This window comes from Wyeomyia smithii, chromosome 2 (genome assembly GCF_029784165.1).
Source record: "Wyeomyia smithii strain HCP4-BCI-WySm-NY-G18 chromosome 2, ASM2978416v1, whole genome shotgun sequence".
In the NCBI taxonomy this organism is placed as follows: Eukaryota; Metazoa; Arthropoda; class Insecta; order Diptera; family Culicidae; genus Wyeomyia; species Wyeomyia smithii.
In genome coordinates this window covers 8,891,319-8,914,455 of record NC_073695.1, presented here as the reverse complement: position 1 = coordinate 8,914,455, position 23,137 = coordinate 8,891,319, and the positions used below count along the sequence as shown (strand labels likewise).

At 37.8% G+C, this 23,137-nt stretch overlaps 1 protein-coding gene across 1 annotated transcript in view; it reads right to left on the bottom strand.

The window, feature by feature from the left end:
* Positions 1-8,562: 8,562 nt before the first annotated feature.
* The window catches only part of LOC129726094 (titin), a 65,359-nt gene continuing 50,784 nt past the window's right edge, over positions 8,563-23,137 (bottom strand). Inside the window, exons 3-6 of the mRNA XM_055682713.1 lie at positions 10,419-10,699; positions 10,181-10,348; positions 9,189-10,024; positions 8,563-9,125 (exon numbers count right to left, since the gene is read on the bottom strand). Coding sequence (XP_055538688.1) covers positions 9,103-9,125; positions 9,189-10,024; positions 10,181-10,348; positions 10,419-10,699 — 1,308 coding nt within the window. The 3' untranslated portion in view covers positions 8,563-9,102. The remainder of the gene's footprint in view (positions 9,126-9,188; positions 10,025-10,180; positions 10,349-10,418; positions 10,700-23,137) is intronic.

Sequence of the window (23,137 nt, the reverse complement as noted above, 5' to 3'; positions counted from 1 at the left end):
CTACATGCCGCTTTAAGGTTGGTACCGTTATCAGAAAAGTACTCAGCTGCTGGTCCGCGTCGGGAAATGAACCGCCGTATTGCCATACTGCAAGATTGGGCGGTAAGGTTGTAGGTCACTTCAAGATGAACAGCTCGTACTACCAAACATGTGTAAATAAAGCTATCCATCTTTTTTCGGAACGACGTCCTATTGATATTTCTATTGGTCCCAGATAGTCAATGCCGACAAAGGTAAATGGGCGCTGGTACGGGGTCAAACGTTGAACGGGCAGAGACGCCATTCGTGGAGTTCTCGGTTGATTTTTATGAACTTATGAATAGCGGCCAAACCTCCGCTTCCCCTCGGAAAATTGGAAGGTGTTTGGATACAGCTTGTCTAGCAGCCAGCTGTTCCTGTGTCGGTCCACGACTTACGTCGTTTCTCGGAAACGACCTGTCTTGTCCTCTTCGGTTGAGTATGGCTCGAATCTTATTTTCTTCTTCTGGCGTTAGGTCCGATTCCTGCAGAAACTCATCGATTTCTTGTTCTCGATTCTCAACTCCTCGACGCGAATCCTTATTTAAAATGGATGTTTGATTGGTCCCCGGCTCGTTAAGCATCGTGGATCTATCAAGCCTCTTTAGTGCACTTAGCATCTCATTTGCGATGACCGGGTAAGAAACTGAGCGTTGCACCGTTTCAGACCGTCGCGGTGGTTTTGAGTTAGCACCACGAGGTTCGCTCTCCACAGATTCTACCCAGCTCTTAGCTCTATCGTTATCCATTTCCTCCCCGTCTATATCTTCGGAGTCTTCTAAATCTTCATATTGTCGGGACAGGTCCACTTTAGATTTTTAGAAACGATCTCGAAGTTGTTGACGACGCTGTAGAAATTCCTGCTCGTCCTTTAATTGGTTTTCTAACATCTCTTGCTCTTGAGCAAGTTCTTTTTCCAACATCTTTCTTTGCTGCAACCGTTTTTTATCCAACATCTCTCTTTCCATATTCATCCGAGTTTCATGAAGAATTTTTCCCATCTCCAATTCTTTTTCTTTAGCGCGTTGCTCACGTCGTAACAGATCTAGCGACTCTTCGAAAACGATTGCATCGGTGCTTACTTTTCCAGAATCCAGGCCGGTATCACTTTTTGAACCGCTTTTTTTAACAGATATTTTCTTGGCAGATCCCTTTTTGACGATTTTTGGTGCTAGCAGTATATTCGTACACCTTAAGCATGTCCACGGAGTCTCTTTAATAGCCTCTGTCACACCCGCACATCGATAGTGGGCCCATATATCACATACATCACATTGAACCATATCGTCCATGCTATCATGCTCTTCACACAGCATACAATTGTGATCGCTATTTCGATCTTCTTCCGCGACTGAGGTTAATCCCTCTGCCATTTTGAGGTTATCTGAGAATAATTTTTCATGAATGTTCCAATAAAAGATAAACTTTCCTCAGAGCAGTTGTTATGTTAACAGCTTGAACCTAAAATAGTTTTATTTATTATAAAAGAAGCTGGATTGAAAAACTTACAATTAGTTATCTTCCATTTTTTTTCTCAGCTGACAAGAAGACACTCCTTGTCCGGAACTAAGCTGCTAATTTACGCAGTCTCCCGTCACCGTTTTATCAACTAAATCAAAGTGTGTGAATTACTTAATTATATTACGCGGTGGATAGTATAAATACTCACTTCAATCAATCAATTCTCTTGTTGAATATAAGAAATGGTATAGATATCTAATTGAGTGCATGTGTATCGATTAGTTAGGTTATCCCATGCTTGCATGAAACTAAATATTTAATTTCTATATAAATCCACTGCTCTCCAAATATATTTATATACAACACTTACTTTAGATAGGTATTTGAATTCTATTTTCCGATTTTTTATTTAATTAGATAGGTATTTATTATTCAATAACTTTGTATAATAGCTTTAAGAACTTTGCGTCTTTCGCGCAGCGAATAGCTAATCAAAAAGAACTATACTTGAATACGTTTCCGTTCCGAAGTGTTGAACAATAGCCATTGTGGCATTAACTGAGGCGAAGTGGCAGGGTTGCGCGATCTATTTCGTATGGTTCTACACAGTTATTCCGAACACTTCCCATACACAGATATTGCAAAAAATATACCAAATATTGAATTTACACCTCACAAGCATCGTTACCAGGTTATTGGTCGTTTCTTGTGAACTTGCTAGAAAAAGTTGTACAGTTGTATGTGCTTCATATGCATCATCTTTGGGAAGATCTTCAAGAACTGCTGCTGGAGCTTCTGCTTCAATTCATCACAAATTGTAATTTACAATTCTGATGGGGAACCGTGGTGCAAAGGGCGAGAGAAGTGAAAGGCAACCGGATCGGATTGTGCATGATTTTTTTTGGTTCAATTCTCGTGTAGCAGGAAACAGTTTCCAACTGTAGAATAGACAAGGTGGCAGCTGTGAAAGCAGTAGCAAGAATGCTCATTAACTATTGACCGAAACGAAATTCGGTTTCTGTTTAATGATTGGGGGTTATTGTTCCAATACAAACATTGTCCTTCTCAGGACAAACAAATCTACAATTGCAAAGTTAATGTATTTGACGTTGACTAACGTCTATATCGAAGTTAGGCCCCTGAATTTGAAAATCTAGTAATTCAACCAGAGAAAACCAGGGAAAAGTGGTCAGGTTTTGAGCGCTTATTTTGCAGTCATCTATAATCAGGTTTTCGAGGTTTTGGCATCAATCGATCAGAAATTCTTTTACGGTTAAATTTATGTAACAAAAACAAACTATTTTTTGAGATACACTATTGAAAAATTGGTAATCAATATCGATTGTCTAAATCATACCGCGCAGCCAAGCACTACCTCTCTTCCCAAGCACAGTCGACACTAACGGATACAATCGATCTGACTTTGTTGTTATTGTTGTGGTCACTTTCTGTTTCCGATGTTTATGCTGCTGCTAGCGGAAAAAACCTTGCAAATATGCATCTTTTTGTTGGTGTTAATTTTACGACAGCGGCCGGCGCCCCATCATTTTGATTCCAAAACTGCACCAGCGACATGCGGATGCTAGGTGATAGCAGCTAAAAGAAGGAAAGACAAGAGTACCGGTCATCTCGTGCCGGTTTTACTCGTTATGCTGGTGGCTGTTACTAATAAATGGCACTGCAAAATACTAAAATGGCTGGAATTCTGGACGGACTAACCAAAAACAAAAATATATTCGGCACCTGGCCCCTTTTGGTGCCTCGAAATTTTGTTACAGAAGCGGCTAATTGAATTTTCTGTTTTACCAAATGCTGCTGCAAGCGGAAAAAACCTTGCATAAATGCATGTTTGTGTTGGTGTTAATATTACGACAGCGGCCGGCGCAGCTTTCAAGAAAAATTTTTCCTTACCATTCCATCACCTATGTAGCTCCACCTTTTTTTTATTTTTGACGTTGGACTAACGTCTATATCGAAGTTAGGCACCTGAATTTGAAAATCTAGTAATTCAACCGGGGAAAACCAGGGAAAAGTGGTCAGGTTTTGAGCGCTTATATATCAGTCATTTCTTTTCAGAATTTCGAGGTTTTGGCATCAACCGATCAGAAATTCTTTTACGGTTGAATTTATGTAACAAAAATAACCTATTGTTCGAGATACACTATTGAAAAATTGATAAATCACATCGATTGTCTAAATCATACCGAGAAACCAATCACCACCTCTCTTCACAAGCACAGTCGACACTAACGGATACAACCGATCTGACTTTGTAAACAGTCTCACAGCTTTCAACCAATAACGAGCTCGCTTTCGGTAGCTGCAACAGGTGTTTCAACACCGTTTCAAAATGCTTCTTTTATCATTACCACTGAACAGATTCTAAACACCAATGGCTTGATTGATAGGGGAAATATTGCGCAAGATTGTCATATAATAATTTAAATATGTTTTCGATACTAAACTAGTTAAAAGTTGTGTTAAAAGTCGTGCACATTCAACCAATCACAAGCTCGCTTCTTGTTTGCTCGCGGATGGATTTTTGCTTTGGGCTATATAATAGCCTGTGTCGTCTCATAGCAGTCATCAGTTAACAAGTGAAAGGCCACCAGGCCGGTCTTGTATAATCAGCAGCGGTGGCTGATTCCAGCGGCGGAGGTAGTGGGAAGCTGCATTTCTTCATTCAGTTCGGTGCTCCTTCGATCTGAGTTGGACCCCACCAGCGGTAATCCAATTCAGATATCGTTGGGTGAAAACGTTAGGTGTGTGTGCAGTGTGCACATATAGCGTATGTGCATCTGTATTGCTATGACATTTGCGATGATAGGGATGGCGCTGTTGCGTGTGTATGGCTAGCTATAGCGTGTGTAAGACACTAGCATGTGTAGCATATTATGGCTATTGCGTGTATATCTTCAGCGTGTGTACGGATAGTTATAGCTTGTGTGTGGATAGCTGCTGCGTGTGTAATGATTAGTTATAGCGTATGTATGGATAGTAATAGCACATGGTTGGATAGCTTATGCGTGTGTATAGATAGTTGTATCGAATGTATGGAAAGGAATAGCGTGTGTATGGATAGCTATAGCTACAGCGTGTGTATGAATAGTTTTAACGCGTGTTTAGATAGTTATAGCATGTGTGTGAATAACTATAGGGTGTTTATCGAAGATTATTATTGTCATTGAAAATATTAAAACGTCTTAACGAACACAGTTGTGAATTTGATTTTACAGCAGCGATTTTAACTTCTTCAGCCAGTCTTTATTCATCGAGGAAAGATTACTACCTATGAATGATCAACACTTATTTACTAGAAATTTGATTTAGATCAAAACGGGTTCTTTTGAGTATCATAAGTTATTGGTAAAAAGAGTTGCAAGTTTTCTCAATGAGCATTCATTAAATTTTCGTTTTTGTTTCTCGGCGCGCGGTTTTGATTTTGTTTCTCGCACACAGAGAAAGAAACAAACTTGTCGCTATCGTGAAAAATAACAAAACAATTAGAAATGCTCTGAATCACAACTGAAGAAGTTAAGATATTTTCCTGTCACTCGCCCAAACCTTGATAACAACTACCGAAAAACGTCGCTCTTGCTATATTGAGTTATTGAACCAAACGTTTTTTTTTTCAAATACATGAAGTTATATGCTGGGCTGGAACTAACCTAGCATGAGTTTTATCGATTAAATGTCAAACAATTTTCAAATTTAAAATTTTCGGTTGAATCGTTCTGGGCTCCAATTTCAGATAGTTTCGTAAAGTTTGCTTTTTGCTTAGATAGGAAAATTTTACCAATTCGCTCAATTAAATGATTGTCTTGGTAGTGCAGCAAACAAAGGGTTGATTCGAATATGTATGAAATGACAGCGATTAAATAAAAGATATCCATTCTTTTAGTATATATTATTATTTATAACGTTTTAACGTCTCAGCATTCAGAAATGCACTGTAAGATAAAATTGCAGCAAATACTAGAGTTGCAATTCTCTCTATTATTTGTTTTAATGGAATATAAGAATACCGTAGTCCAACGTCATGCGGTCGTGTCTTGAATACCACCCTCCTACTTTTCTCTTTTGGTTTTACACATAGTGGTGAATATTTTGTGGTGGTAATAGCTCGAGCATTGGAACACTGTCCTCTACAAGACCAATAGAACTGAAAAGTTGATTTTCTCCTTTCTAGAAAGTTGATTTTCTCCTTTCTAGTGTGCCAATACTCAACCACCATATATTAGTGCACTTTTCTTCAAGCTTGTGAGCATTTCTGCATTTTGGCTATAACATGTCTGTCCTCTACTATACTGAATAGAGCTCAATTTATGACATAACGAGACATGAACGATACCAACATATCCGTTCATCGTAAGGTGGTGGGGGGGTGGAGTTATGTGCTGAATATACAGTTACAACGAGCTAATAATATTGAAGTTGTGATGAAACTGAAATCAATGATTTTGGCAAGATACAATTAGGGATGTGGTGATTTTAGTTTTTTTTTAAGGGGGGTTTGTTAGTAGCTAAAGTATTCAGGATGAATATTTATAAATAATGAGTTTGTGCGGCCAATCACAAATGGTGACTTCTCAACACTGTTAGAAATTTGTAATTTTAATTATTAGGATTTGTTTGCTTTCGCAATTAGGACTTATCATTCGTAGGGATTTAAACTTACTGGTCGAGTGAGGGAAATGGTAATTTTAGTTTTCTATCCTCTTGCCCACTGTATTATGTATTATTGAAAGTAAGCTCCTCGTTGTCCTACGTCAATTATGCGGTGTGTCAGATATAGGTACTTATTACGGGAGTCACTTCACGGTGAAATATATTTCACTCTCACGCCCACTTCACTTTTTGAGACCTATTTTCGATTCCACCTAAAGTGAGGTGACAAAAATTAGCTCCGTGAAGTGAGATTGATAGTGAATTGAAATTGAGAATAGGGCAAGTGAAATGAGAATGCAACTCAAAAAGTCACAGAGAGTCGATTTATCCCGTTTTTAGATAACACCAGATCTCAACGTTTTCCGCATTTTTAAAACATTTGGCTTCAAAAAAATAACTCGATATCAGCAATTTCATGAACCTGTGCATTTTTGTTCATCGGTCAAAATGTTGAAACTTTGATTTGTAAATCAAATTCTGATTCGTTTTTTTAGGTGAGTCCCGTAATAGGGCTTCACCGTGAAGTAACTCCCATAATAAACACCATAACCTTTTACTTGTTCACCCTTTTCTACCAAACAAAATTTTGGCAGCTGAGACTGCTTCACAGTAAGGTTATCTTTAATTTTTTTTAACTGGCTTTTTGGCATTTGATTCAATTTATCAGGGTTTTTAACGACAAATAGCATGTTATCAATCGGAAAGCGACAACAAAGTTCACTTGATGTGAATACTGCTGTAAAGTGAAATATCACTTGTCTTGACGAAAAGCGAAATGTCACTTGTTCAGATAACAGCCCCAAGAATCCTTTCAATTCAATGACATTTGAAACCATATCAATAAAATTACGGTCAAGGCAGTTTCGTTGATATCGCTTCCACCATACGTAATACAATTGAAAAATGCTAAAAGTTGCTGCGTTCTCGCAAAGGTCCTGAGAAGCATATCTCAATCAACAATTTCTTTTCGGCGTTCAATTAAATTTATAAGGGTTTTGAAAAGCAATTAGCATGCTATTCTGCTTACAGGTTTATTTTGACGAAGCAAACTATTAAAGCCTCGATATTTCGGTTTAGAAGGTTTTAAAGACTTTTCATAGTTCTACAATGAAGGCGAAAACCTTTAGCCTTCAAAGATCGTGATAAAACAGAAATACATTCACGATGAAACAGAAATGAATCAGCTCGTTGATTATACTGATAAACACAGGTTTTGCCTTAGAGCTCAAACTGAAAAAAAGCAAGAATATTTTTCAACCGTTCCTGTAAATTTTTGTGCCCTAGCAAAGATGACTTTTTCGAGACTTGAATAAATTTTCCAGTAAGCAAACGTAGAAGCGACGAACCCAGCGAGCAATTACTCTGCGACCTTTTGACGTACTTGTACATTCACTAGGGGCACCAAAGTTCATGGGAATGATTAAAAAGCTATGATCTTTCATTTTCTCCAGTTTGAGCTTTTGGGCAACTTTTTTTTCGCTTTTATGACCATGATAATCAAAATAGTGTTATTATTTACCGTTCCAGCAATCACAAAATTGTATGCATGTCACATATGGTTTTTGAATGGTTCGAGCTCTAAGCCTTTGGTTGTGGAAGAACCTCGAACATGCTTTGACCGTAGTTTTATTGATACGGTATCAGGATGTCCTTGCAGTTAGTCATTGAATTGAAAAGGTCACTTGGGACGCTGTTATCTGAATAAGTGACATTTCGCTGTTTGCCTAGACAAGTGCACCACAGCAGTTGTCACTACAAGTGAACTTTTTTGTCATTTCCTGTTTCTGAAGCTTTTTTTCAGCTGCGTGCAAATTTTTTAGAGGTTATGTTATGGGTTATGTAACTTAAGCAATGCTGTAGCAGTGTTGCTGGAAAATTTCAATTGTGAGCCGTCCGTCAGACATTCAATCAGTTTGGGGTGAATAGCTGTTTCTACAAGCAACGTAGCGCCTTACGGTCTTTAGAAGAGTTTTTTCCAGGAAAATTTCCTACAAATATCATAAATCGATATATTTTTAGGACCCAACTGGGAATTTCAAGAGAATAAGTTTTGATAAAGTGAATTTTCCCATATAAAATCGTATGGAAACTTTAAAAATCGGGCGCAAATCGGGCGTTTCACCGATCGATCTGAAAAGTTACACAGTTGTTATGGGACCCAAAAGGAACACGAAAAGTGCATGGGAGCTAACATTTATTTTTTGTCCCACCCTATTAAGCATACATTCAGTATCAGATGGCTTGACAGGTGAGCTCTATGGTTTCGTTGATTCTAGATAAAGTGTAAGAAACAAGATGCTAGACAACCAATTTATTTTTTTACATAGAACAGTGTTGAGAATGAGGAAGTAGAATCTGAGTACCCGCTCTTCCCTTAGAATGAAGTAGGTTAAACAGTCAAAACTCGCAGCACCGTTGATGTTGAACGTTTTTATTGTTGTTTTTTTTCTTTGTTTCCTTCAAATGGTAAAATTTAGCTGGATTAATACTAATCCAAATTTTATGTTACGGTCAAGTTCGTTAAAAAATCTTTACAAACAATATATTCTCTTTTGCTTTACTATACTCTACTAATGCTACTTAGGAAAATTTTCAAAGAATACTATATAAAAAAGACTTCCAGCCGGTGAAGGCCTGTTTCCAGTGTGTTGCTTTTTTAGTGGCATTTTGTTGCTTACAGATGGAGGGTGGTTATTTCTCTGACTTTTTCGAATTATTTACACTTCAGTTTTTTTGCCTCTTAACTTCTGGAGAAAGCCGTTCGTTCTGGTTGAGATTCTATGTATGCTTAAAATTTTCTCCTCGTCTGTCGGAAAGCTACCGCAGGCTAATACTCATCAACAGTTTGTGATAAATTTCTCTTCTTCACATTTTTTTACAATCACATGAGCAAACGTGCAGGAATGTTTTTTGGGGAACATTAGCGCGTTCTGTTTTGTACGGGCCTTTTTGCCTTTAGACCGACCGTGGTTGAACGTCTGAAAATGAACAAAAAAAACATGTTTTACTCTTGAAGATTTGAAAAATGTTACAAAACTAACAGTGTGGACGTTCTGGTTCCTCCTCGGAAACGTTGGATTCTACAACTTTTCCGGGAAGATTGATCGGATTGACCAGGGAGCGAGCATATTGGGAGCGTCCCATGGGAAGGATCTGCGACTCGGCGTTGTTCTGGGGTTGAGATTCTGGTTCCTGAGGGCGTGGTGGTTGCTGTTCCTGCAGTTCCCGTTCCTCGGAGTGTTGGGAAGCTGGTTCTTGAGCGGGAGTGGTACGATAAGAGTCGGTTTCCTCCTCGCTCTCCTCAGAATCGGCCATCTCTCCGATCAGTTGTTTCAGCTGTTCGGTGAATTTTTGGGCGGCGATTTCGTGAATGTCCTTCAGTTCATCAGCGGATAAACCAACTTTCTGGAGAGCCATTTCAAGTGGAACTTCGCGGATCTGCACCTCGGGCTGTTCGGGTCCGTTGCGCATAACTTGGGGTGGGAGGAAGGGTCGGAGCATTTCCGGGATGGGGATACGCTGGAATTGGATGCGAACTTCGGCGCGTGGCGGCTGCATCTGTTGGGGGAAGGTCGGTTGCGGCTGCTGGACCTGCTGCTGGGGACCCTGTGGAGGCTGGATCATTTGCTGGGGCTGCGCCAGGAAGCTTGGTCGCATCATGGGGCCTTCTGGGTGTGGGGCTTGCATCATCTGCGCTGGCATCGGGGGCATCTGGGGACCCTGGTGGCTCATGATCGGAATCGGGAAGATCGGTCGCGGCATCTGGCGGATCATCGTTTGCGGTGGCATCTGCTGCGGGAGGTGGGTGATTGGGCCGAAAGCTCGCACTGGGGGAATCGGAATCAGCACCTGGCGGACAGGCTCGGCGTCTTCGTTCCTGGAAGGACAAAAGTTACAAGAATTTATTTTTTAATGAAAAATACTTTTCGTGAAATTTTCGCATTTTTGTGCACAGTTCAGATTTGAATTGCATTAAGACCTAATTTAAATTGGATTTAGTATGTGATTTGTCTACTACTTTACTAGTACTCACTTTGGTTCATTTCCGGTTTCGCAGAAGATGGCAATACGTTCACCGGTGACCTTCTGCTTCTTCGGTTCCATGTTAAACTCCATTCCGAATGGTAGCCGCATCGTCTTGGAGGGCGAATCGACCATCTCTTCCGAGCGGCGACGCTCCACGACGCAGTTCATTTTCGATCTGAAATGTTCCAATCAAAGTTAAGATTATTCGTTTATGTTTGTTTTTGGGTCCCCTTAGCAATTCTTACTTTTGGTTTTCTCTCAGCATGGCGTGGGCGAGTTCACTGAGGTTCAGATCCAGTGGAAGCTTGATGTGAACCCGGTTACTGTTCATGTCCGCGCTCTCGTCACTCTCGCCATCGGCCGCCGAGTCGTCATCGTCATCGGATTCTGCATTTTCGGATGTTTCCTTCTTCTCCGGTTCCTCTGGTCTTTTCGACGCCTGTTTCTCTTCCCGGTCAATGGTCTGCAGATTGCCTTCGTCAGCGGACAGGTGATCTTGAATCAAAGCTTGGGCCTTGGGGAGTTCCTGGGGAAGAACGGGGAGATGAGAAGATGTTATAAAAGTACCGTTACATGACTAGTGCTAGAATTAAGAGCTCAAACAACGCGGTGGAGCGGGTGGGACGACAGCGAAATGGCAGAGAGGGAAGCTGTAACCGGTTTCGAGGGGGTTCATCTTGAGTATGGTATAACCACTTTCACTTTTGCTAGGTTCACTTTTTATTTCTTTTTCTGATGCTTTGCCATGGCAAATGCATCCGAGCCGGCTGGCTTTCGGTGAGGATTATTATAACGAACAGCCTGAGACTAACATAGGGGCGTTCGGAGACGGACAGAATATTACATCAAAATTTCTACCTATGAAAACAAAATGTTATACGTCGATAGAATGAAATCAATTTTATCGCAAAAGTAAATGCTGTTCGCCATATTTTTTTCTGACGTCTTCACCCCATCATAGTAACTACGTCGTGGCCTTTTAAGGTGGCAAATGATGCAACCGAAACCATCTTTTTTTTTGTATCGCTATGGATTGACCTGAAAATGTCAACTGTGACAGCTGGTTAACCATTCGCTTTGTCGTGATATTACCTATAGGTGGTAGGTTGGTACACCTTCGAAGCATTCAAAGCTCATAACTTAACGAAGCAAAAATAGACATAAGTCAGACACCAGACAAAGCTAGTATTTAATAGGCTGTTTTGCGCTTAGTTGAAATACTGATAATGGATACTTGGTTATGTTATGGTTATTTCCGAAGAGGCTAGCGTACTTTTTTCTCCATAAGCTCGTTGTTGTTATTGCTGTGAGTCATGTTTTGCCGGGTTTTGTTTTGACGCTTCCGCCTGTGCTTCCAAGCACGTACATATATACATACATGTGCAGTTAATGATGATGATCGGTTGTTACGGTGACCATGTTTGGCCGTCTTTGACTATTCCTGTGTATTTTGCTGTACACACACACACACACATACGATGTGGGCAATTTGGGGAACGGTTGGGCAACGCAGTAGCCACTGTGTGTCTGTATGCCAAATTATGCAATTCTCGGCTGATTGCTTTCGTTTCATTTCTGGGCTACTGGTGTTATTAAGATCGTTAGGAGTTGGTGGCGTAAAACGGCGAGTCACGAATGTTTTTAAGAGGCTCAAAATGTTTCTATTTATAGTTTACAGCCAAGCTGTACACAGGATTTTTGGATACGGTGGTAGGAAATTATAATTGATTCTATCGTTTTGGTTACCTTCCAGTTGTTCTCTAAGCAAAATACTGTTAAAAAACAAGCTATTTGTCACATGTTTGACGCTCGGCTGGGAGAGATCGTTAAAATACTACTACATGAGCTGACACAAAGATGGCGTTGCAAATAAAAAAAACTTTGAGGTTGCCCGATTCTACCAATCCAAAGTTGAATGCTACTTCTGTTATTTTGGTTACCATGGAAAACAGTGATTCTCTTGTTTTGATCGAGCAGTGCTTCCTGATGGGAAAAACACTGGTCGAGTGCAGCAATGGCTTGATAAGTGTTACGGAACATCTGCTCCAGTAATTCAACCGTAATGTGCTGCTCAGTTTCGTTATGACCGAGTTTCTACAACCGATGCACCACGTTCAGGAAGGCCAAATGAGGTAGTGACGCCAGAAAATATCCATAAAATAGTAGGAGGGTGGTATCCAAGACACGACCGCATAGTTGACGTAGGACTACAATAATTTTATATTTTAATTTTGAAGCTATGTTTGACTTGAGCTCGTTTTACTTTTGTAGTTTGCTTGATTTATTTTAACCAATTTAAGCTCAACATCTTCCAAAAGGAAGGTAATTAGTTCGGGTGGTAATAACAAGTATGTAGGTCGGCAGCCCAAATTCATCAAGCGACACCTTAAACGACTTGGAACTAAAACTAGTTTATTGGTGGCCATTTCTACTGTTAAGGTCCATTTAAAAAGTCAAAAAAGTCATGAAAAAAGAACCGTTCATTATTGGCATGGTTTGATTTTGGCAACAGAAAAAAATCTGGCGTGTTGCCAAGATCGATTGGGGTCTGTATTTTGATTATTTCTTTGCAGCACTCTATCTTAGAAGAAAAAATATTCTTTTTAACATTCACAATGGTTCAGAAACCAAATTTAGGGGGAAATTTGGGTCTAGAGCTCTGCAATGTTTTGGAGAAAAACTTTTTTTTTACAAATTAACTAAAAGTTATTGGAGCGATAAAATTTTAAAACAAGGATTTCTATCTACAAAAATAAAAAAGTTAGATACTTGATAGCATCGAAAATTTTGGTCACCCTAATTTTTGATACTTTTTCAATAAGCGCTTTATCATATGTAACATCTTTGTAGAAGAAAGTTTTTCTCTAAAATATTGCTATAGAGCTCTAGACCCAAATTTTTCCCAAATTTGGTTCCTGGACCATTGATGAATACCTTTCATTCTAATACAGTGAATTTACTCTAATACGCGAAAAGGCAACCTTCTATAAAATATTTAATTAAGTACGATTTAGTAGAAATTAAACTTCCTTCTTTATCTATTTGTCTTGTTGAAGTTGGCTCACATAAATTTTTTTCCTGCAGTTACAAGCTCGTGGAAAAAATATCGATAACGAAACGAAAATAACGAAAATTTGAAATTGACATAAAATTTTATGAACATGTTAACATTCAATTCAGGTCAATTAAAACATTTTATCAGTATACAGAATCAATCAGAAAAAAATGATCAGTTTCAAGATACCAAAGAACAACGAAGATACCATATTTGAAAGTTATATGACTGTTATCTTCGAAAACAAAATGGGCTAGAGTGATGCACAACATTAGCTTCAGCAATTAATGTTTGCATAGCGTTGTTCAATTACAAGTAAGGTTATGGAAAGTAATATTTTCTTGCAAATGCTAATTAAAAAAAAAAAATGGAAAAATACAAATACTAATGTCGGAACTCCAATATCAAGATGAAATGAATTTCGTTTTCTTCTATACCGCCAACGCGGGATGCAACTAGTATTGTCATATGGGACTCACTTCATTTAGCTAGTAAAATATAATCATCAGTACTCGTTTAACTACCTATTCAAAGATCTGTACGGTGCATTTTGGTTTTTTGTTGTTTTTTAAATACCCTTTATTCAGTTATTTAAATAAATCTGAAAAAAGCAGAGTGTAGAGTGCCTGTGCCATCAAATTCTCTTTCAAGACATCTGTTTTATTAACATTAACATATTCACGGTGCTCCCACAGACCGTTATTATAAAAAAAAATGCACCAAAGAATCTGAGTACACCATTTCATCGTACGGTACATTTTTGAGTAATGCCCTTTCGAAGGTCGTGAAGTACAAAAAAAGTGATTTAAAAACCACCATTTTATTTACCAAATAACTTCCAAAATAGTTTCTACACATTCCAAGGGTTATACCATTACACCATTACAGACAAAATTATAGACAAAAAACTGATTTTAAGGAGGGGTGTTTCACAAAAAGCTCTATTTTGTCGTGTTCAACGTACAGCTAGGACATCGCAGTATTCAGCAATTGTTTTTCTTTTAAAATTTTTCATGACTTTGCTAAAAGAAGCAATCTGGTATATTGAAAATTAGAAAAACTAATTTTTTGTTCTAACTGTTAGGTGGATTGATCAAAAAACTAAAAACGCCAGAAGTAAGGCCTTGTTCTATGGAATAATTTTGCTGAAGGCATTGAGTACATAAAATCAGTTTTTCACAGTCAAATCTAAAACGATCACGATTTTTCGAGTTTAGACCACTGTGCACTGTGGGATTTTCAAACAAATCTTTCCACCAATTGCTAATGTCTCTAAATATAACCCTTGGAATGTGTTGAAACTAATTTGGATGTTATTTCATAAAATGGTGGTTGAAAAACGTGCTTTACAATAAGTATTTCGTCTTTTTTATATCACATTACGACCTTCAAAAGGGTTTTACTCAAAAATGTACCGTACGATGATTTTGAAGTTTTGACCAGAGATTCTGGACGTCATAACAAATCGAATTCTTTTCTCAGATTCTTTGGTGCATTTTTTTATAATAACGGTCTGTGGGAGCACCGTGATATTTGTTAACAGCAGAACGTAATACTGTCTGATAGTGGAGGTGGTTACGAACTTTCCGAAAAAGCTTCACCTTCAAGACATCAAAATAGTCTAGGCTCATGGAAGCTAACATTAGTTGACCTATTGGGACGGGGAGATTCTGTCAAATTTTTTTTTGCCACTGCTATACAGGATATCACAGCAGGCAGTTGGTGTCTATTCATGAAGTCTGTGCCAGGCGTGCTCGCATATGATTGGTACATTGTTGGTGAAAATTCGACCTTGAACTTTTATTCAATTTTCACTGTTAAACAATGAAGTGATAATGAAAATTGAAGAATCACAAAATTGTCCATCATTTTATCAATCCAACGACATATTGATTATTGTGATCCATCATGTGGTTACATCAGTATAACCGTTTGAAATCTTTCATTCCGACGTTACATCTTGGTTTTAGTTTTCGCGGAATGTATCTCGATATAGTGCGGTTAGACGTAGTCCTACGTCAAAAGTGAAAGTGAAATAGAGTGAGCGAGTTAAGGCCGTAGGCATCTCAGAGGAACGCGTTGGTCATATCATTCATGAATGTTGACACAGGAAGAAGCTGCATTTCGATCGCATTTCTTAACAATTCGTCCCCTTAATGCTAGAACTAGATACAGTCGAATCCCTTTATAGCGACATCGCAAGGGACTGTCGTTATAGCGAAATGTCGCAATAATACGAAGAATGTTTGCATATGTAGAACAGAAGGTACCGTTGAGAATGTCGTTATAGAGAGATTCGACTGTACTATTGTCGCAATATAGAATGACAAGTATTAGTTTTGGTATACCGCTATAGAGGAAGGTCGTGATAGCGAAATGTCGCAGTAAAACGAAGAATTTTAGTATAAAACAGAAGGGACTGTTGAGAATGTCGCTATAGCGAGATTTGTCACTATAAAAAGTGTCGTTATAGAGGGATTCGATTGTAACTCGAAAATTGACGTTTCGAGAAAAACGAGTTTGAAAATTTGACCTATTCTGGTGACGACGATTCAAATGCAATTATTAAAGGTTCAGATTTTATGAAATGCATCCATATCGTTTCAGACCCGTTATAGCAACGAAAAAATCAACAAAAACCCAAGTTATTTAGCTTTATTACAAAATACGCTTGTTTTTCGTTGAGATATCTAGTTTTTTAATTGATAAATAACTTTTTTTCTTGTAATCGTTTTTCAACGAGTTTTGGATATGTTATAGAGCTGGACGCGATAAATATGATGGCATACTTAACTCAAAATCGACAAATTTCGAGTTATCTAGTTCTAGCATTAAGGGGACGAATTGATCACAAACACCAACGAATTTTTGCAGTGATTTGACACTGGATGTTACATTCATCCTAACTTTCGCATGGTTAGAGTCGTCCGAAGCACCCAAATACGCAACAACAAACCAAAACTACCTTGTGCATAGCATAACAATCCATAAATAATATTTTTGTACATTATTAGATTGATTGAACACTGATACCAAGGCGGAAATGCCGCATATGGCGAAGAGAAAAAAGTTCTTTCACCAAGACAACGTTTCTAGTAATTTTTCTCGCAATATGACTGATAAGTTGAACTGGTTCTTCATTTTTCGTGTTCGCCAGATTTAGTCCCGAACAACTATTTTGTGTTTCCCTGGTTGCAAATATGGTCCAGAAATCAACTTTAAAAAAGAAAGTTTTTCTCTAGAATTTTTCTATCGGGCTCTAGATCTAAATTTTCGTCAAAATTTGGTTTCTGGACCATTGTTTATGCCACTTTAATCTTGATGAAGAGGTAGATTTGCAACTCCACACTCTGGTTGAGAAAAGAATAACAGGATGTTTTTTTTAATAAAATAAAATACCGTTGGCCATTAATTTTCCTCGCAAGCGCCAAGAGAAAGAAATAAGTCAATACAAAAAGTCAGTTTACCTACTGTACCGTAAAATCCATTATCGAACTCGCTGCGCAATTTGGCACTTGCGGGCAGAGATGCCAGATATACAGACAAATCTGTATTATACAGACTTTCTGTGTTGCGATACAGACACGCATAAGCCTACAGATTTTATACAGACATTTAGTATAATACAGATATTACACAGATATCTGATATTCTACATAATGGTTTGTAAAAACGAACACAAAACCAAAAGTCACTGTAGCCGTTGCTGGAAAAAGTGAACTAGGAACTGAACACTTTGCTGAACATATTAATCTTGCGTTTTTGAGAGTGAAATCATGACAACGGGAATCGAGTCAGGCTATCGGGGTTTTTATCGGCCCCGTGGGCACTAATCTGCCTGTTTCGCTCCCAGTAACAAACAGCTGACTGTCTCGATCGATTGCCATGCAGGTTATATTGATGAAAAGACCGTTTGTTCTATTCGGAGCAATATCCAACGTTGAAGAATTGCTTAAAATGTCCCAAACCTCGAAGGTACTATTTTTATAACCGCGAGACTTCTGCCATCATGTATCAGTTTAGCTACATTACGACGAACGACGATTTTTATCACGGGAAAGACTCTTACTTCTATGTGTTACTTAGATTTAAAAGATAAATTAGTTATCGATTAATCGACCAACTATGATAGACTCGAAAAAGAACAATCAAAACAAGCAATAAAACAAAACAATCTGACAGGTCGACAAATAATTAGGTATCAATGTATCGGTAACTTTTTTTCGCAGCGGTATACAGACTTATACAGACATTTTTATGGATTATACAGACTTGCCAAAAAAAAGTCTGGCATCTCTGCTTGCGGGTCGCCGCGCCGCCACCATGTCAAACGTAATTACCCCAGATGCGTCAGAGTAAAATTGCAAATCTCTTCGCGACGCTGCCGACGTTGACGGCAGCACAGCGCCAGCGGCAGTTTGATGGGAAATTTTTGCATCATTTCATTCGTGACATGCTTGCGCGAGATGAACAACAACAACAGCAACAAACCGCGATTGAAATTACATCCACCCGAATCAGCCGACAGCAGCGTCTTGGGTGGCGTCAATCACGGCATTGTGCATTTTCAAAGTTTTATGCATTCACACAATAGATCGGTGGAACTCAAACAACGGCTCTTCCACAACGGCTGCGCACTGAATACATAGGGATTACCCAATAGCCGGTTCGAGTCACCGGGTGGGTTAGAAATCGAGAGAGAAGACGAACGCGAATTGATGGCGAAAATACGGCGGTGGTTGGTTTTGGCGCTCGAAGTTTCGCCATTATGAACGTGCAAAATAGCTGAAATCAATTGCTTATTGTTCGTTAAGTCGGCGTTGGTCGGCGGTGGCGCACTACATTAATGCTGTAGCAATCTTTTACTTTGTAGACACCACATGGTATGATAATGATGTCCGAGTCGTAAATTAGAAGTTATTTCCATTTCACCCATTAATGTACCTACTGTTGCATGAATGGAAAATTTACCCTGCTGGGGTAAGGTGGGTGCAATCGAAAATGTGAATAAAAATTGTGACATACAACTGGACAACCAAACTAGTACTACCTACTCAAACAAAACTAGTTGCTCGACAATCGGCCCTGACTATCTCTACCAGCGCGATTGACGTGTTCAATAGCGATTTCTCAAACCGCCGCGTAATGCACCCTTTTTGTAATAGTTGATCGTTTCGCATGTTAATGCAAGTTGTCAAACCACAAGCTCCTAAACGAACTACGTTACACCAGAAGCGTGCGCTGATCGCGACCACCAGTCCGCCAACATCCTAAACCAATCGATTTTCAATTACGCGTACCGTACGCACCGGACGGGTACAATGTTATCGTACCGTTAAATGTGGTGAAATTGGAGTTTTGAATGAAAGCGAAAAAATTGGCTTTCATAGATATTATGTTAAAACGACATAACTTTTACAGGCATACCTAATGTAATTAACTTAATTTTTCGAATTCATTTCAATACACTTCGGCGCACGGTACGTAACGTATACCACCAACATACCATAAATGTGGCGTTCATTACGATACGGACTCGAATTATGCGCCGGCTGATAGCGTCATCTATCTAGCGTAATCGATCAAACTACCGGTTGGCGTATGATGCAGTACACTACTGTTGTCTTCCTGCCAAGATCACATTACCTAGCTGTTATACGAGCGAGTAAGTGATGTTACCGGCCATTGTATGCATGACTGCAACATAAATTTCCGAAGAAAGTGTTGAATTGTTGCTGGATACGAGAACTTGCCTAGTTTGAAAAACCATAAAATCAACTATTCATTCAGTTTGATTTTGAATGGGTATTTGCTTGAAAATATTATTGCTAGCAATTAACTAGCTTTTTATCATCCTAAACATTAATATTTTTCAATGGTCTTTATTAGTAAAAGCTGACTCAATAATAATATTGGTAGTGGAGGTTACAATAGTTTGAGTTGTTTGGAAATTATAGAAGCAAACCGAACAAATCCCCCAAGAGTCATCCACTTCACAGTTTATTGGTGGACATATGTGGACGATATTTCTGATGCAAGATTATTTTTGTTCGTAAACTGTCAGTCTAAAATTAAAATTCGCTTTTATGTCACAATGAAAAAAATGATGGGAACTTTCTAAATTGAATGTCCATATGATGTTCGATGCCATTTTTGTACCCAAGCGGTTATTTTCAGTTTCGAAAGAGCTAAAAGCGCTCATATATTGGTATTTTCATAAGCACATTAACTTAGAAATAAGAAGTCTAAGAGATTGATGGTGCAGACAAATTTTACAAACAATTTATTTGGTACATTCTTCGAAAAGGTTTCTATTTCAAGTAAATCAATCGACATTTTCCGGTATTCTGCATAGATTTATCACCACTGTTTCTATCGATGACTTTTAGGAATATTTTGAGCGGGTAAAATTACTAAAGATTTTTAAACTTTTGTGCAAAAACTTCTAAAGAAGCTTTCCAAAAGGCCTTAACTGCTTTGATTGTTTTTTTTTTAATGAAAGGAATGGAAAAACAAAGAAGTTAAAAGTGAGCTCGATGATGTGACTGTCTTTTCTACTACAAACGATGTTTTGCTCCTGCAATGAATTATTTGGATAAAATTGGCAAAACATAGTTTTGCTGAATGACTAGTTGCTGTGGTGTTAGGAATGATATGGAATTGGTGTAAACGCAAACAAGATAGTGTTAGAACTAGACAAAAAAAAACATTTTTTTTTTGTATAAAATTTATTACATAACAAGTCATAGAACAGGGTATTTTCAAAAAGTTGGACATCTTTGGTGATGTCGGCCTAGCGGACACGATTGTCGCTGCGCGTTAACGAAAGACGAACTAATTTGTATACTGGTAATTTGATGACGACGCACTGTGGAGCAGAACCCAGAAAAGTCGCGACAAAACTAAAAAAAATAAAATTCAGTTTTCATGCCTCATTTTATTTTCTTTGCATTTGCAGTAGACATGTTATCGACAGGAAATCATGATAATTCACTTTGAAAAATAATTTAGAAAATGTGCTATAATATTATGAAAGTGAGAATTTACAAGGCTTGTAAAATGGAAGAAAAAAATTTCACAGATATTTTCCAGTAGGGCATGCAAATACTTGGAAATTAATTAGCTAACTCATATGATCCTCATAAAACAGAGTAAAAACGAATAGGTAATGTGATATTGAGACAGTTTTGATGAAAATAGGTTCGTAGGAGGCATAGTGTGTAAAACAAGTTTTTCTTGTAATTTTTCCTCATTTTCGGCAATATGAAAAACATAAAGTTCTACGTTGTTCTGCTACGACACTATTATTGTACTAAAATACAAGGTATTGGCTAGTACTAACCCAAAAATCAGCTGCTACTAGTTGCGACTTACCGAGTTTTTTTTTTTTAAATAGGGGGGAGTTTGTAATGATTTATTTATGTACTAAAATATCTATTCAGAATTAGTATTGTGTGTTCTGCCAGAAATGGTGACATTTCAACACTATTATATATATTTGTACGCTTTTTAGTATTATTGAATGTTATTAGCTTTCGCAGTTAAGATAATGTAATTGTAGGAAAATTATTATTATTAATTACTTGTCAAGAAAAAAAAGGAATAAAGAGAATAAAACGAAACTTAAAATAAACTTAAAACTATCTTACTGACTACAAAGTGAGCTATTCGTTGCAATTGAGGATTGCAACGATTTTTGTCGGAATTTGTTGATAATTTGGCTTGACATATTTTCTAATGTTTCTACATTAGTGAGCCTATATAGCTCGTTCGTGCTAAACCAGGGAGGACGCTTCAAAATCATTTTAAAAAGTTTATTCTGAATCCTTTGAAGTGTCTTCTTCCTGGTTGCACAACAACTTGTCCAGATGGGAACTGCATATAACATTGCTGGCCTAAAAATTTGTTTGTAAATTAACAGTTTATTCTTGAGACAAAGTCTAGAATTCCTGTTGATAAGAGGATATAAACATTTGATGTACTTATTGCACTTTGACTGGATATTTTCAATGTGCTCCTTGAAAGTAAGATTCTTATCATAAATTAGCCCTAAGTATTTAACTTGATCAGACCAATTTAAGACCACACCGTTCATCTTAATAACGTGGTTATGGGTGGGTTTGAGGAATGAAACTCTTGACTTATGAGGAAAAATAATTAACTGTGTTCTAGAAGCATTAGGGGAAATCTTCCATTTCTGCAAGTATGAAGAAAATATATCTAAACTTTTTTGTAGCCGACCGCATATAACACGAAGGCTTTTTCCTTTTGCGGAAATGCTTGTATCGTCACAAAACAGAGATTTCTCACAACCTGGTGGTAAATCAGGAAGATCAGAAGTAAAAATGTTATATAAGATTGGGCCCAAGATACTCCCCTGAGGCACACCAGCTCTAACAGGCAATCTATTAGATTTACCATTTAGATAGTTAACCTGGAGAGTGCGGTCTGTTAAATAACTTTGTATCATTTTTATAAGGTAAAGCGGAAAACTGAAATTTGACATTTTAGCTATTAAACCTTTATGCCAAACACTGTCGAATGCCTTTTCTATATCTAGGAGAGCAGCTCCAGTCGAATAGCCTTCAGATTTTTTATTTCGAATAATATTTGTTACTCTAAGTAACTGATGAGTAGTGGAATGCCCATGGCGAAAACCAAACTGCTCAGTTGCAAAAAGTGAGTTCTCATTAATATGTGTTATCATTCTATTAAGAATTATTCTTTCAAAAAGTTTGCTAATAGAGGAAAGTAAACTAATTGGTCGATAACTTGATGCCTCAGCTGGATTCTTTTCGGGTTTTAAAATTGGAGTGACTTTGGCATTTTTCCATTTCGTATGAAAATGTGCCTGTGCAAAGCATCTGTTAAAAATTTTTACCAAGAAATTTAAAGAGTTTTCGGGAAGTCTTTTGATGAGGATATAGAAAATCCCATCATCTCCTGGTGCTTTCTTGTTTTTGAATTTTTTGAGAATAGTTCGCACCTCATTCAAGTTTGTCTCCAATACCTCTTCGGAAAGAAATTCTTGAGTGGTGATCTGAACATACTTTTGGTTTACTTCATTTTCATTAGGACTTACTACGTTCAAATTGGAGTTATGAACACTCTCAAACTGCTGAGTAAGTTTTTGAGATTTTTGTTCATTCGTTTGAAAAATGCAATCACCTTCTTTAAGGACTGGAATGGGCTTCGAGGGTTACTTAAGAACCTTCGAAAGCTTCCAGAAAGGTTTTGAATAAGGTTTTAGTTGTTCAACTTCTCTCATGAAATTCTCATTTCGCAAGAGAGTGAATCTATGTTTAATTTTCTTTTGTAATTTTCAAAGCAGGATCACGAAATCTTTGGTATTGACGTCTCCGTATGTTCTTCAAACGTATAAGAAGTTGAAGTTCACTGTCAATAATTGGTGCATTAAATTTCACTCTTGCCTTAGGAAATTTTCTAATGCTCTGTCAATGTCAGCACTATTTTGTAATAATATCATCATTCAAATATTCCTCGATCGTAGAACGATATCTATCCCAATTAGTCTTGTGATAATTCAACACAGATCTAGTGGGATTTAAAATAGTTTCATGGGAAACAGAAAATGTTATGGGAAGATGATCAGAATCAAAATCAGCATGAGTTAATAAATCACTGCATGAATGGCTTTGATTTTTTAGTACCAAATCAATTGTAGATGGATTCCTAATAGAAGAATAACATGTAGGACCATTTGGAAATAAAACTGAATAAAATCCAGCCGAGCAATCAGTAAACAATATTTTTCCATTGGAATTGCTTTGAGCATTATTCCAAGATCGATGTTTCGCATTAAAATCACCGATGATTAAAAATTTAGATTTATTTATTGTGAGTTTTTACAAATCTCCCTTGAAATATTTTTTCGCTCACCAGTGCATC